The 15574-nt window shown below is 46.9% G+C and overlaps 2 protein-coding genes across 2 annotated transcripts; both read right to left on the reverse strand.

The window, feature by feature from the left end:
* Positions 1-2473: 2473 nt before the first annotated feature.
* On the reverse strand, positions 2474-11582 carry DDX56 (DEAD-box helicase 56). The gene is made up of 14 exons (XM_039324141.1): positions 11423-11582; positions 11166-11327; positions 10915-11075; positions 8672-8842; positions 6527-6617; positions 6108-6352; positions 5495-5617; positions 5232-5345; positions 4294-4388; positions 4031-4107; positions 3476-3565; positions 3244-3349; positions 2899-2978; positions 2474-2750 (listed from the first exon to the last, which is right to left on the reverse strand). The coding sequence occupies exons 1-14, from the start codon at positions 11480-11482 to the stop codon at positions 2679-2681; spliced, it is 1647 nt and encodes a 548-aa protein (XP_039180075.1). The 5' UTR covers positions 11483-11582; the 3' UTR covers positions 2474-2678.
* Positions 11583-12976: 1394 nt separating this feature from the next.
* On the reverse strand, positions 12977-15421 carry TMED4 (transmembrane p24 trafficking protein 4). Its single transcript, XM_039324224.1, has 5 exons — positions 15253-15421; positions 15066-15166; positions 14861-14986; positions 14611-14757; positions 12977-14032 (listed from the first exon to the last, which is right to left on the reverse strand). The coding sequence occupies exons 1-5, from the start codon at positions 15407-15409 to the stop codon at positions 13883-13885; spliced, it is 681 nt and encodes a 226-aa protein (XP_039180158.1). The 5' UTR covers positions 15410-15421; the 3' UTR covers positions 12977-13882.
* Between the last annotated feature and the right edge of the window lie 153 nt (positions 15422-15574).

The following is a 15574-nucleotide window of genomic DNA, read 5'->3' on the forward strand; positions in this document are numbered from 1 at the left end:
ACCCCCACTTATTTGGGATCTTGGCTTTAACCCAGCTGAGAATCTGAGGTGCGCCTTAGCAGCAAGCATTGTTCTGACCGAGAGAAGGGATCAATAGGGGCAGTTGCCTTAACCCTATTGGCCAGATACCTGAGGTTTATCATCTTATACCCAGGCTTCCTCATATACTGGGCCCACTTTATTATAGCACAACGAAGGGCTGAGACTGCCTCATTTTTAATCTTCCCATTGGAGCTTTTTTTGGCCTGACAAATAGAATTGAAACAAGAACAGTGAAATCCATTCCCAAGGCATAATACTGTGTTGGAAAAGAGCACAAAGTTCTTTTATAAGTCCCAGAGAGTACCTGCCTATTTCTTTTTTAAAAAGAAATTGCTCATCTATATATCTGCAATCTTACACATTCCTAACAGTCATTTTTGCCTCTGTAGTTTCCTACATGATATGAGCAGAGTGCTTGGTGGTAAGTTGCAATTCCTGTAAAATAAAAAACAATAGTAGCAAATGCAAAAATGAACTTGATGGTTCAAGGTGTCTTGGTGGATTAGAGGTACAACTTGGGCCAGCACTGCGATGCAACTGCCAAAGCCCCCAAAGCACTTTTCTGGGCTGTATCAAAATAATATGATGTCAAGTTCAAGGGGTCCTTTTATTTGGCTTTTGTGGCCTTGGTGCAGAAGCTTTAGAAGGGAGAGCAAGGGGGGAAATGGCTTGGCTTCCGCCAAGTCAAGCAGCCCAACAGCTGAAGGAAGCGAGAGGTGAGGGGAAAGCCTCAGTAGGGCGTATTCTATTAGGCGGTGCAGAAGGGAGGGAGGGTTGGGGCAATGGAGCAACGGTCATGGTCAAAGACACAACACAAAAAGAACAGTGAGATAAGGACAGGGATGCAGGTTCAAGGCCATTGTGAGACTGAAAGGTAAAAACAAAGAAGCCCAGCTTTGTTTGATCTTGCGATGCATACTGTTCTCCTATTGAAAAGGATGGGAGAAACCAACTATCTTGACAAAGCCACATTATTCTATTGCCAAAGAAAATGGGACAGTTTTGAATCAGTATCAAGAAAACCAGTGAAATAACAACAGCTCTAAGAATTTAAAATGGAGGAACTGAAAGACAATTGTTATTTGCTGGGACTTCGGGCCAAGGGGAAAAGTGTGTTTGGACAGGCAAGAATGTTAAGAAGGTAAGCATCTAAAAGCTCCCAAAATGAATGGAATTCTGTCACTGAATAAAGAAAAAGACCAGACTTGTTCCAACTGACATTGCTCACTTCTGCAGAATTGGTTTTCACAGGTAATTTTTGACAGGACCTGTTCGGAGAAAGCATAGCTGCTACACCTATTTAAACAGGGCACAGAAAATGGCTTCCACCTGTCGCTTTTCAGCAAAAGAAGATTTGACACTCCTTGGATATTTGATCAGCTGCAAGGCTGTCATTTCAAAGGGAGGCCGGCAGCCACTTGTCCGGGATCCTAATTTACTTTGGATTCCTGGGCTGAGCAAAGGCCGGACTCGGGGTCCTCAATGGCCCTTTTTCCTTCCATCCAAGGACACCAAGCCTCACATGCCAAGCCTTGCCAACTGCCTTCCTTTTTCACGCTTCAAATTTTTGTTTATCAAAATATAAAACATAAAGGAAAATAAAAATAATGGGAAACTAGAAGGAAAAAAAAAGAGAAAATGTAAGTGTTGACTTCCGACTATTTTTAGCACAGTAGAAGATAGCAACATTACAGTCTCAACCTTTTACATTTACACATTGGTATGTACTAGCCATTTCTATAATAACAAATCTCTCTAATCAGCACAACCAGAGTTTCACTTTTTTTCATCCCAAGCACAAAATCCAGAAGTGATCTTCCGGTGAAGAGGGCCCTTTCCCCTTCCCTCCAAGGACACGAAGCCTTTGGCCATCTGCCTTCCCGACAGAGCATCTGCCAAAAGCAAGTCACTCCAAGGGAGGGCCATTTCTGCAGCCCTGCTTGCCCTCCTGATCCCTGCTGTGCAACGTCACATCAGACCAGGCCACACAAGGCGACACCCTAAGCCTCTTATCCTGCCTCTTCAAGGTTTACAATCCTGTCCTGGCCTTGACGCCTGATAAGGCCATCAGCCCAGGCAAGAGTCCACCAGCTGCATCCCAGCCCACTGGTTGGCAAGGTGCCCTGGGGTCGGCTGCTTCAGCCTGCTGAGAGGAATGGGACTTTTTCTGGCAACAGGCCCTACCAATGGTTTCAGTTACCTTGCCTCGGGTCAGACACGCAATCCCACGCATGTAGATTTATATGAAGATAGTATACGCCTTTGCTCCATGAACTGTACTGGCTCCCAATGTGCTTCCCTGAGCATTCAAGGTGCTGCTCGTCATGAGGCTGGGATGCCCTTCCCCACTTATCTGCTCCTTTAATTTCCACACGGCACAAGAGCATTTAACACAGTAGAAATCAGAAATTAGCATGAACTACTCATCATATGGTCTTTTCTCTTGGCAAATGTAAACCAAGCCAATTGGAATTTATTTAGCAAGGGACAGTTTGGCAAGAGAAGCCAAGTGACTTAAAAAAGCTGAAAACAGGAGAGGGTGGTTTTATTGCACTTCTGACATCTGGGAAATGAAAACCAGATTCTGATAACTTCCACTCGTTCTGCAGTTGGTAGGAATCAAGGTCTCCAGGACCTTATTTGAGCTTTGCCGAGGTCCGCAATTTCTTCTTGGTGTTCTTGAAGCTGTGCAAGGGGTTCCGCTGGCTCTGCGAAGGGGGTCGTGGCATTAGCCCCCTCAGGACAACCTGAGGCTCATGGCTCAGAGAGCTCCGGCCAAGCCCTGAGCTGCCAGGCTCAGCCCGTGGAGTTGATCTCCTGGGAATGGGGGGGGGGTTAGCAGAGGAGAACACCCACCTGGCTAGTGGAGGCCGGGCATTTCCGACGCTTGCGTTTCCCAGCGAGAGGTGGAACTGCTGGCCGGAGACCACGAGGCACTACAAGAGGAACAGCCTGTCAGCTTCCAGAAAGGCAGACCTCCCCATCCCCTTTTGTCCTCACCCTGCACATCACACCAATGGCCTTCAACGTCCTTGGGAATCCAGTGAATACGTCTATCAAAAAGGTCAAAAACCCACTTAAAAAGAGAAACGCACATATATACTAGAGAGAGGGGAAGTCAAGTCTATCCTAAATGCGGGGAGGTCTTCCCTTTTCCTCCCAACAGGGGAGGGAGATGCCACTCCAAAACGTGATCCCTACCCAAGTATTCTGGGACATTGCGCAGGTGAGGCTTAACGATTGCCGGGTGAAGGGGCTTGTCATGGCGCAGCAAATTCAGATCCCGGGGATTGTCTTCAAAGTATGTCTGAGAGAAAAAGAGCCAATGGGCTGATCAGCGTCCATCAAGCACAGAACTGGATAGATGCTACTACTGGGAAGGAGAAGGGAGCAGGGGGGATTGGGGCCAGCTTCTCTACCCCAAACAGGATACCTTGAGCTTCTCTGAGTTGAGCAATTCTTCTTTGATTTCACGGAGTTGAGCTTCTTTGATAGCCTGCTTGGTGACCGACCGCATGGCATCCTGAGGGGGGGGAGGAAGAGGAGGGAGAGTAAGTACCAGAGGTTTAATAATGCAGTGCTTGCTTCATGCCGTAAACCAACCACTGTAGAAGGAGGGAGGGGAGGCAGTGAGGTGTCAGAAGACACATTTTGCTCAGACTGCTGCATAAAGACCTCCAGGATGTTCTATCATGTCTCTCTCTTCTACTCTATTTGGCCTGGATTCTCTCTAATGCTTGATCATAGCCACTTGCTACAGAAAATAACTTTCTTTTCCAGAAAGTTTCTCTTGGAACGCTGATGGCAAAGACTCAATGCTCACGATTCTCAGCGAATGCCCCAGCTTCTGTTTTTCTCCAGGAGATAGCAATGGCAATGCAGCTCTTGCTTACAATTATGTAGGCGAGAACAGCATCTGCTTTTCAATGCAGCCATGTCTTTCCCGAGGACCCCATGTTGGTCTCCTCCCTGAAAAACTGCTTTTTACCTGACAGCGGTAGCGGAGTCCCTCAATCTCCCCCATCTGGAACTGGTAGGGCGTCAAGGTGTACTTGCTTGTGCTGTCTAGGGGACCAATCAAAGAAATGGGTCTGGAGGAAAGGCATGCATCGTTCACAACACACTATGACCCCAAAGCTGGCCAGGGAGGAAGACACCAAGAGACCCGGCCCTCAGTGCTCTGGCTGATTTCTCCAGAGCCTTGGGGTCACCCACCCTCTTCCCTGTCCCCCGAACTCTTCCCTCACCCACCGGCCGTAAGCACCTCTTCAATCTTGGCAAGCAGAAGCCTCTCAGAGGGCAAGACAAAGGTTAGGACGGTGCCTGGGTTATGAACACGGGCTGTCCTGCAAAAGAGAGTCAACAGCTGACACACCAACACCTTGAAACCTCAAGGCAAACCAGGGCAAGAGGAACCCCTGTGCCTCAGGAAATGACGGGCAAGCTGCAGAGGGAGGCTAAGATGGCAGCTGCCTCTGGTCAAAAAAGGGCAGGAGAGCAGCTGAACTTCCTTGAGGGCACCGGCACCTGGTCTGCCTGTGCAACTTCAAGCTCAGCACTTGCACTTGCTTTGTGCCCAAGTAAATCTTTGGGGATTTCAGAAGTTTTCACCTTGTTATTTGCATTTTTTTTTGTTGTTGTTGTTCAATCCTCTTCAAAGACAATTAAGATCTGGGTGCATCTAATCCTCCTCTCTCTCTGAGGCTCAAATAAAGACTTGGGAGAATTTGAAAAGCTGCATTACACCCACATTTTAGTCATAGGAAGTGCAAAACAGACCTATGGTAAACCTGTGTTAAGTAGAAGCAGATTTTTTTTGGATTTTTCAAATAAAACCAGAAACCTGCATCCAGAACAAGGAATATGAGTTCTTGCTAGATTATTTATCATCCTGGGGAAAGTATACAGCAAGATCCTAGTGGGAATTAGGCAGAGAAATGCTTCTAAGGAAACAGACTTGTGTGGAACATGGAAGCATTCTCCGCTCCACGTTAAAAAAAAAAAAAAAAACTCAACAGGTTCCAAAAGCAATAGAATGTGCCTTTTCAAAGTGACCCAGAAGCCAAATTTTGTGCCAGATTCATTACCAAAACTGCACATGTCTGGCGTGCCAGGCTAGAGCCTTGAGAGAAGCTGGGCATTCCTGCATTGCCACATTTCTGCAAAAGATGGCCGCTGCTGCCACTGACCTGCCTGCTCGATGGATGTAGGATTCAAAGGAGGGAGGGAAATCAAAGTTGAAGACCGCGGACACGTTGTGGAAGTCGATGCCTCGGGAGACCCCGTATTCCTGATCTTTGCCCCTGAAAGGAAAAGCAGAAAGATAGATGGAGGCAAAGTCCAAGGAGGCTACTGTTGCCTGGCTATCAAGCCAAAGAGGAAAACCTGAGGCCTCTTGAATCCACACTCGCCTATGAAGAATGTGAAGAATTCCGAGGGGGGCAAAACTCACTTTTCTCCTTTGGTGCCCTTCTTCCTTTTCCTGCTGGTCCCCTCTGGTTCTGCCAGGTCCTGCTCATCTGTCGCAATGATGTAACTGTAGATGCCCCGATTGAACTGGCTGATGATGTGGCATCTGTAAGATTATCAGTCCAGGACTTTTGTGGGTTAGGATTAGTGGGTTCTTTCCAAATCCCTGAGATCATCAAGCCTCCCCACTTCCCAGCAGCTGGAAGCATGCTATGTTTGTTTATTCATGTCAGAAGCATCACAATTAAAATAAGGCATACTATATGACACAAAATGTAGAATATAAAATGCAAGATTAAAATATGTACAAGTTAAACAGATCTTGCCCAGAAACTAGCAACATTCATCGCGTTCTGTCGTACTGCCATGAAGACCTCTAACCCTAACCCAAAGAATGTGTGCTGTTAACACATTCAAGCGTCCTCCGGGCAACAGCTTATGGCTGGGCAATCCTTTCAATCCAGAAGCATCCGAAGCAGAGTGAGCAAGCATGGTATTTCCTGGGAAGATAGCTGCATCCTGTCCAGCAAATATCGGCCATTTCTGCCAACAGCCCTTCCTCACCCAACCCCAAGCCCCAGTCTGTGGAGGCTCACCGGGACTGAGCGGGCAGCTCTGAATTGAGGACACAGGCAGCAATTCCAAACTGCTCCAGGAAAAGTTTGAGGCGGTAGCAGCGGTCAATCCTGCGGACAAAGAGGAGAACTTTTCCCCGCACCAGGGAAAGCTTTAGGAGGGCATAGAGCAGCAAGAATTTGTCCTCTTCAGTCTCACACTGGATCTGGAATTGGCTCAGCTGGGAGCTATCTGGCAATGGTGATTCTTGCAGCCTGAGAGTCACCTGCATAAGAGGAGCATGAACGCCTGCATTAGACAACCAAAAGAACGCAGCAGGTGGCTTCTTCCAGGCTCCATGCCACCACAGCTGGGCAAAAGCCAGACCCAACTCAAGGCTGGCAAACTGCAGTACAACACCTGTTAAGTCAGGCAAGTACCAAGCCAACCCATTCCTTACAGCGTTGTGCAGCACCAGCTCCTTCAGTGTCTGCACGTCCTCATTGAAGGTAGCTGACATGATGAAGGTCTGGTAGATTTTGGGCAAATGGCTGCAGGGAAACAAGACTGCATCAGCCCTACGAATGACTATAACTAGCCACTTCTATAGCAAGAAATCTATCTGATCAGCATAACCAAAGTCAAAGTTTCATTTTTTTTCATCACAAGCACAAAATCCAGAAGTGATATCCAAATAAAACACATAAACATATTATCCTCTTTGAATAGATCAGTTTAACCATTTCTGCTTTATTTTCCTTGCTGTTGAAATAATATGTATTTCTATTTGCACTTAATGATTTTTATAAACTACCACCATTTATATTAACAAAATTCACTGTATGCTTTCAGATTCTTTAACCTTTAAGGGAAAAATACTTTTTTTCATCCATTTTAAAACACTTAAGCTTTCTTTAAAAATATTTCTAAAATCAAAACATTCTAATACACCTTTTTTAAAAATTTCCTCTTAACATATATACTTTAAAGTTCACTTTCAGATCAATAAAATTCCAACTAACTCCAATTAACTCATTAAATGTAGATCACTCCCTCCAAGTTACCCTCATAGAATATATTTTTTTTTTTTGGGGGGGGGGGGTTACTTAAGCATTATATATAAAGGAAAAAATATATATTTTCAAACTTTAGATTAAGATTTCTTCCAATTACAAATATCAGACTGATAGAAATCCATCCTAATTCCAATTGATTCCTTAAGTCTAAGTCACTCCTTCCAGCTTGTCATCATGGAGTAAAACCCTTTTCCTCTCTGGAATGTTTGTCAAGTAGTTACAAGCTTCTCTTTTTCTCAAGGATTTCTCAACCTTGTTAATGTCCAGGAGGAAGAAGTCCCAAACTTGTCCTTTTAAAAGTTTCAAATGTTCTTGGAACTTCTCTCTCAATTGTGTTGGGAGGTTTACATTTAAACCATCATAATAAAAATTGGTTTCAGGTTTATATTCCAAAATTACAATTGACTCTTCTGCATTGTCAGCTACCTGTGAAATTTCCTCAGTGGTTTGATAACTTTCTACACATATTTGCAACTCTGAAGTAATTTTAGTTTTTTAAAACATCCTTAGAACATAGCTGATCTATGAAGTGATGAATTTGATTTAAATATTTTCAATTACATCTCTAATAATTTGTTCCTCCATCTTCCTAACTCCCTCTTTAAAAAAAGAATAGTTTTTTGTAAGTCACTTAAAAATTGCTGACCAATGAGGAATCATAAAAATCGGAAAAGTTTTAGTCACCCACAGCAAAGCAGACCAACCTAGAAATTACTAAAAATAATAAACTAGAACCACAACTTTCTGCCTTTCTATTTCTCCATCAATTTTTCTGGCTTCCAATGAAAAGATGGCCAACTGATGACACGCTCAGGGGATTTTCTCTGGAATGTAACTTCTTCAACTTACCAACCGAAGGAACCACCATTCATTTAGTTTATATGGCTCTCCTGGGTTAGGGAAAGTCCTAGAATCATCCCACAAGATCCTCCAATATAGCAATGGGTCTGCAAATAGCTTCAGGAGATGCGTTTTGAAGTAGCCTGCATGCCAGCGGAGGGGAGGGGGGGCTGCAATCAGTTTGTTGTTGAAGAAGCAGCCATTTATTTTTCAAATGGACAGTAAGTTGTGCCTTTCATTTCTTAATCATTTTAAAGGATTATTAATCTTTATTAAGCTAAAAGAGGCCCTCTTTAGCCACAGCCTGTTATTCCTCTTTGAAGATCTGTGCCATTTGGGGGATTTCTTGTTGTTAAACAAAAAGGAAGGCTGCTAAGGCAGGCTAAAATAAGAAAGTGTGGACTATCTTTTTAAAAAAAAAAAAAATGATGGAGGCCAGACTGTTCCACAGAGTGGGGGCAACAGCAGAGAAGACAGGGTCAATTACCTAACCAAGTGAGATGGGCCAATGTAATGGGATGAAGACCGTTCCATTTTCTTTCTCTTCCTTCATTTTCTCTTATACTTTTTATTATTTTTTTCCTATTTTCTTTCTCTCTGTTTGTATTCGTTTTTACCATTGTAATTAAAATTCCGAATAGAAATTATGCTGAACCACACATTCACAGCACTTCAGAATCAGAACTCACCACAGGAGATTCTTCAAGTCTTCCTCAAAGCCAAATGAAAAAAGCAAGTCAGCTTCATCTATCACCAAAATTTCTAACGAATTCTGCAGTCTCAGGTTTTGCATTTGTAGATGTGCCAAAACCCGTGATGGTGTTCCTATCACCACATCTGGTTTCTCCATCAAGAGGGGTCTGCAAGACAAAAGACTGGAGGGTAAAAACCAAGTGCTGGAGAAATCGCAGGCATCTCCCTTTGAAAGAATGCTGGGAACACTCAAAGCCAGATAAGCCAAGGCCAGCTCAGCGGCATCATGCAGATGGGAACTCTTTCCTCTAACATTTTTATATATAATTTTTTATTAAGAATTGTGATTATAATAGTAAAATGCAAATTAAACTTAAATTATTTATTTACTGTATGGTGAGAATATGACAAGAGGTAAACCTATATATACATTCCACGTAATAAATACAAAGAATAAAAATATAGAGAAAAATGAAGAATGTATATTTGAAATATTAAAAATTAACTATATTTTTCTAGATGATTTTGCCTTTAGATTCAAATTACCCATGTAGAGAGCAAAAATGAAATTATTGTCTCTTTTTTGGGTAAGTCATTACCTGATGACATTTTATTTGATAATTTTCTGTTAATTCCCCAAATATTTAAACATTAATCACAATTATGTGATCAATCCAAACTTTATTAAGGTTTGTTGTTTGTTTTTCAAAACTGATGTATTTTCAAATCTAACTTTCTACTTCTGAATCTGATTTTTGGTTTGGTGGATTGTTTTCAATTTATATCTCACTTCTATTATTATTATTATTATTATTATTATTATTAGGAGCCCTGGTGGCGCAGTGGTTGAATGCAGTACTGCAGGCTAATTCTGCTGACTGCCAGGGGTTCGATCCTCACTGGCTCAAGGTTCACTCAGCCTTCCATCTTTCCGAGGTTGGTAAAATGAGGACCCAGATTGTTGGGGCAAAATGCTGACTCCATAAACTGCGTAGAGGGGGCTGCAAAGGTCTGTGAAGCGGTATATAAGTCTAAGCGCTATTGCTATTATTTTTATGAGGCAGACCTCAGCTTATAACCACAATGGATCCTGGAATTTTGATCATAAATTGTTACAGTCATAAGTTGAGGCAATTCATCTGGACTTGATTTTTTGACTAAAGTGAATCAGTGTGGAGGTTAAGCGAATCACCTGATCATTAAATGAAGCCAGCATATCCAGTGGGTGGCTTTTGCTTTTTTTCTACTGGAAAATGGTAAAAAACATTGGAAATCACAGTCACATGACCACAGAATGCTGCAACTGGTCATAAATACAAGCTGCTTGCCAAGCATCCAAAATGTGATCGAGTGACTACCAGGAGGCACTGGCAGTTGTAACTTCAGAGTCAGGTTGTAAGTCACTTAAGAAGTCCAAGTCTGTTATAACTTTGAATGATTAAATGACAGATCATACTTAAAACTTGTACATCTGCTTGAGTTTGTTTGCCATAATTAATTGTCCAATCATAGGTACAGCATGCAAACTTTTTTTAAGTATTTCTGTTAAGTAGATTTCAAATAAAGCAATCTCTATCTTAAAATTTCTTTAATGCATTCTAAATAAGAGAAAAGAAAAAAAAAACATCCATGGAAGGAAGTCTTCTATTATGGCCACAAAACAGAAAATATATAGAACAATCCAGGGCCCTAGAAGTCCAAGCATTGCTCTGCAATCCTTTGCCATTTCAGAGCTGCAGATACCAAGGGTCCTTCTCTCTGTGGCCAGTAGTACTTCCCAGGAAACTGGGCTGAGAAAAGGCAAGTGGATCGTGCATCTCTAATTCATTCTCACATTAGAAAACGTTATATGCGCTAAACTGCTGATTTGGGGCTCAAATGAGACACATGTTTTGGTCCATTTAAATCAATGTTTCTCAACCTTGACCATTTTAAGGCATGTGGACTTCAAATCCCAGAATTCCACAGCCAGCAGCAGCCCACATGTCTTAAAATGGTCAAGGTTGAGAAATACTGATTTAAGTAATGAAAGAACGCTGTTTCTTCGGGAAAGCTACCATGAGAAGTTTTAACTGTCAGCAAATACCGGGGTCCCCAACCCGGGCCGCAGCAGGCCAGCAGCTCCATTCGCAGATGGAGGTGGACGCCGAACTCTTTCCTCCCCGCGCCGGTCCGCAAAGCCGGAGCTCGCGGGAGGAGAGCGGCGGGGCTCCTCCGTCTTTTCATGCGCTCTGCTCACCTCTGGACGGCCGGGTCCTCCGGGCCGGCGAGGTCCACTGCGCGCACGTCCCGAGCGCAGTAGGCGGCCAGCCGCCGAAGCATCCGCAGCGCCTGCCGCGCCAGCTCCCTGGTGGGCACAAGCACCAGGCCCCGAACCGCCTGCTCCGCCACCAGCGCCGACTAGGAGGGAAGCAGCCCGTCAGGCGAGGCCGGCGGGACCCCCCGCCCCTCGCGTTTCTCCCGCAGCGCTAAAGGCGGCGGCACACTCACCGCCTTGGCGGCCAGCAGGCGCTGTAGCAGCGGCAAGGCGTAAGCGCCCGTCTTCCCGGAGCCCGTCCTGGCCCGCGCCAGCAGGTCCTTGCCCTCCAGCGCCAGCGGCACCGCCTTCTCCTGGATTGGGGTCGGTGCGGCCCAGCCCAGCTCGGCCACCGCCTGCGGGAACACGCAGCAAGCGCGCCCGTCAGCACCAGCGCCTGGCGGGGCCACTGTCCCGCCCACCCACTCTCCCACCCGCCCGCCCGGCCTACCTGCAGGATCCGCGCGTCCAGCCCCATCTGAGCAAAGCTCCGCTCCCCCGCCGCCGCCATGCTTTCGCTGCCCCCGTGCGCGCCGGAAGCGGCAGCGGGGTCGTCGGGCGCGACCAGAGAGCCGCCCAAGCAGAGCGGCCCGGTACTGCCACAGCACCCTCTGACGGCGGGCAGGGACACGGCAGCCTCCCCGGAGGCCCCGAAAGCGCCTCCGCCCCTCCCTCTCCCGGGGCTTGGGAGAGGGCGAGGATCGGGCGGCCCCTCTCGGCAGAAGGGAAGCTGCTCTCGGAGCCTTCGGCTGGTGCTGGCCGCGTTGCGGGCGGCTTTGTCCCCCCCCTTTTCCAGGGCCGGCCGGCTCAGCCTTGCGAAGCCCGGAGCCCTCTGCGGTGACGGACAAGTCCGACCCATGGCAGGGCCGAAGCTGCCGGGAGCAGCTTTCCCTCAGCCCGGGCTCCCCGGAGGATCCCGCGGATACAGAGAAGGCTGCGGGCGCTGGAACCCCCCCCCGCGCGCTCATTTCCGTGGATCAAGCGGGGCTTTCCGGCCTTCGGCCGACACAAACCCACGCAGGAGACCAGTTGATAGCTTGTGGTGGATTTCAGAGCCCAGTTAAGGGTATTTGTAGCTAAGGGTTAAAACAAGGCTTCCTTGGTACGCTCGAAGCTTGGTCGTTTTCTTGCACGCGTTACATTAGGAATTATAGGCTGAAGCTGAGAGCCCTGAGGTAGTTCAGAGCACAACACAATTCCAAGAATCTGGCTGTATAGGGCACAACACATACTGTGATGGGAGAAGAGGGCTATGTATTTTTATATACAGGTAGTCAATTTACAATTTACCCCAAAAATGTGTTCCTAAGGAAGAGAGCTGTTAAGTGAGTTTTGCCCCATTTTACAACTTCTTGCCAGTAGTTCAGTAACATGGTTGTTAAAAGAATCTTGCTTCCCCATTGATTTTGCATGTCAGGTTGCAAAAGGTGATCACATGACCCTGAGACACTTCAAAAGAATAGGAAGAGATCTTGGAGGTCTTCTAGTCCAGCCCCCCCCCCCACTCAAGCAGGAGAACCTATACCATTTCAGACAAGCGGCTGTCCAGTCTCTTCTTAAAAATCTCCAGCGACGGAGTGCCCATAATTTCTGGTGGCCAGCTGTTCCACAGGTTAATTGTCCTGTTAGGAAGTTTCTCCTTAATTTTAGGTTGCTTCTCTCTTTGATCAGTTTAAAAACATTTTTTCTGTGACCATAAATATGAATCAGTTGCCAAGCGTCCAAATTCTGATCATGTGACCATAGAGATGTTGTAACGGCCATGTGAAAAATGATAGGTCACTTTTTTTAGGGCTGGTGCAACTTTGGTCACTAAACAAACGGTTGTTAAGTCAAGGATAACCTGTGGAGCAAGAAACCCTGGGATATGGATCCTAGCATTTCTTGTGGAAGTGGCTAAATGGATTTTTTGGCCTTTTTGCTGTTAAGAATTTGTGGACTTTTACAATTCAGCAAGTTTTCACACTTGCTTTTATCTACTTTTCCCACCAACGTATAAAGAAAGCCTCTTTCAAAAAAGCTTTATTTCAATCCAAAACTGTAACAAACGGGCCTCAAGACAAATTTGCCCATGCAAACAGAGAAGGGAAAAATGCCCATTTTCAGTCCCACTACTTCAGAGTCCAATTCTGCTGCCAAACTGCAACAGTGTTGTTTGTAGCTGAATTATTTACAGGTTCTATTTCCAAATTACAGAAAGGCTGGTAAAAAGAGATAACACCACCTGATGGAGAAATCCCTTTCTATGCTCTTCAAGAAATATCTCCATCTGATAGTAACTCTAAGTCAAACTATTTACAAATTTCAGGGGCTTCTTTACTTAACATTTACAACAAACCTGGAGGCAACTTCTACTACTCCCTCATTTGCATTGACTCTCCAGCCAAGACAATTCTGTGCTTAGAAAACACAGAACTACAAAGAATTGAAAACACTGCAAGAAATCCTTCGATCCCCTGGATGCCTGACAACCACTGACATGTTAAACAATATTTTGAACAATATTTGAACAAGGAAGGTGTGCTACACAGTTCTGATGTAAATCTATTTTTCCTCTGATTGCATTCTATTGAATAGTTCTAGAGTTACAGGGGCCTTTAGAAGAGAAGCTTTTAGGCAAACTATTACAAATGTAATGGAGGGAATCCTTTCAGTCTTCTGTAAAGCAGCTTCTTGGAATGTTCCAGGAAAGCTTGACAATCGAGGCAAGCTATCGTTACTCACCGCTAGCTTCACATGCTTCAAAGCACAAAAATATGGTTACGCTTGAGATGTTTTTGTGGATTTATATAATTGGGCAGGGGCATTGTCTGCTGTGTTTCTCAGTTTAGTACTTAAATTAAAATCAAGATTTCTTCAATGGAAAACAACAGGGCATGGGTGAATAATGACCTATGTGATGCTGAAGACATTAAACCAGTTTTTTGGCTTCAAAAAAACTCTTGAGGTGCCTCATTTGCCAAATCCCTGTAAGGATAAGGATGACTGTCTGTGCAATGGACCACCACAGCACCCGCTGGTTGGTGCTCTCGCTGGTCATGCGGAACCTCTCCTCTCGGAACTGCAAAGGGAACACAGTGGTCAGCATCAGAACACGCCTGACCCAACTCCTCCTGTCACACTTCATTCACTGTTGCCCTCCACCTGACCAAGGACTAATTGAGATGCAGAACTTTTCCAGTTTTGCATTCAAAGCATCTTGCACCACTATGCCTACCTTGTTCCATGCAGAGAGAAAGCCAGCCAGTTTACCCATAGTAAAATACTGTGGGCTTTTTCATGCCTCTCCATCAATAATAATTTAAAACACTACACAGCAACCAGTTTCTTCTGGCTCAAGACCAACACAACTTCTAAGGACCTTTCCAACTTCCGTGGGGTAATCACGTCATGACATCTTTCTTGTTGCGTCCAAAAGTGACACAAGCTTGGCAGCCTTAGCTGTTCTGGCGTCAAAACATTTTTCTAATGCCATCCACAGGATGTCTAATGTCAGTTTGGCCACTCTTTATCTTGGAGGGAAATTAGGGGCTGCGTGACTGGCAACGCACCTGTCCACCAAAGCAGGAAATCCCCCCCCCCCTTGGCTCACCCCCTGGCAGAGAGCAAGCGTGTGGGGGGGGGGGCTGGCAGGCTCACCCTTTGGTAGTTCTGCTCCTTCTGGATCTGCTCCACCTGGTCCAGCAGCTGCCTGGCTCGCAACTGCAGCTCGGTCAGCTTGTCCTTGGCCGCGATCTCCGGGTAGTTATTGGCGTGCTCTCCCACCTGGATGTCCAAGTGCACCCGCTGCACCAGAGACACAGCGCGTTGGGACAGGGCTGGAGAGGGGCGCGGGCCTCCCGCGGGGAGTTTGTGTGGCTCCCACGCTCTACCCCGCCGTCCAGCTTACCAGCTTCCCCCCGGCGAAGAGCGCCAGGCGGGTGGAATTGGAGTGCAGGCAGATCTGATGCTCGCCGGGCGTGTGCGAGGTGAAGGTGAAGCGGCCCTCCGAGCCGTACTGCCGCGAGAGGATCACCTGCGGGGCGGAGCGGGTCAGCGCCGCGGGGCCAGCTCTCCCTCCCCCCAGCCCCCCCCCTCGGCAGGGGCCGCCTCACCTTGGCGTCCGGGTCCCGGACCTCCACGAACATGCCCAGCCCCGGCGTGGAGGGCAGGAAGGCCTCGGCCTGCTTGTCCCACAGCTGCGTCCTGTAGTTGCCTGGGAGGGGGGAAGAGGAGGGGAGGAGGCGGTCAGCTGGCGGGAGGGCGCGGCCGCCCCCTCGCCCCCCCTCCAGACCCCCTCACCGATGACCATGGTCTCGTCCGGGATCTCCTCGATGAAGCAGCGCTTCTCCGTCTCCCCGATGTGGAAGTAGAGCGCCCGCGCGGCGCGGCCGGCCAAGAGCAGCGCGCCCAGCAGCGCCACGAACCGCCCGGCCGCCATGGCCACCCGCCCGCGCATGCGCCGCCCGTCACGTGGCTCCCTCCGCAGTCTGCCTGGCCTCGGGCGAAGGGAGCCGTTGCCCCTGCTCGGCTTTTTCGGTGGAGGCGGAGGGCGAGCGATGGCGACGCCTCCCTGGAAACCCCGGCACTGAGTTGCTCTGGAGTTGAACATCTAGTCAGACTA

Source organism: Crotalus tigris, unplaced genomic scaffold (assembly GCF_016545835.1).
Source record: "Crotalus tigris isolate CLP2741 ecotype Arizona unplaced genomic scaffold, ASM1654583v1 scf7180000024293.1627790, whole genome shotgun sequence".
Classification (NCBI taxonomy): Eukaryota; Metazoa; Chordata; class Lepidosauria; order Squamata; family Viperidae; genus Crotalus; species Crotalus tigris.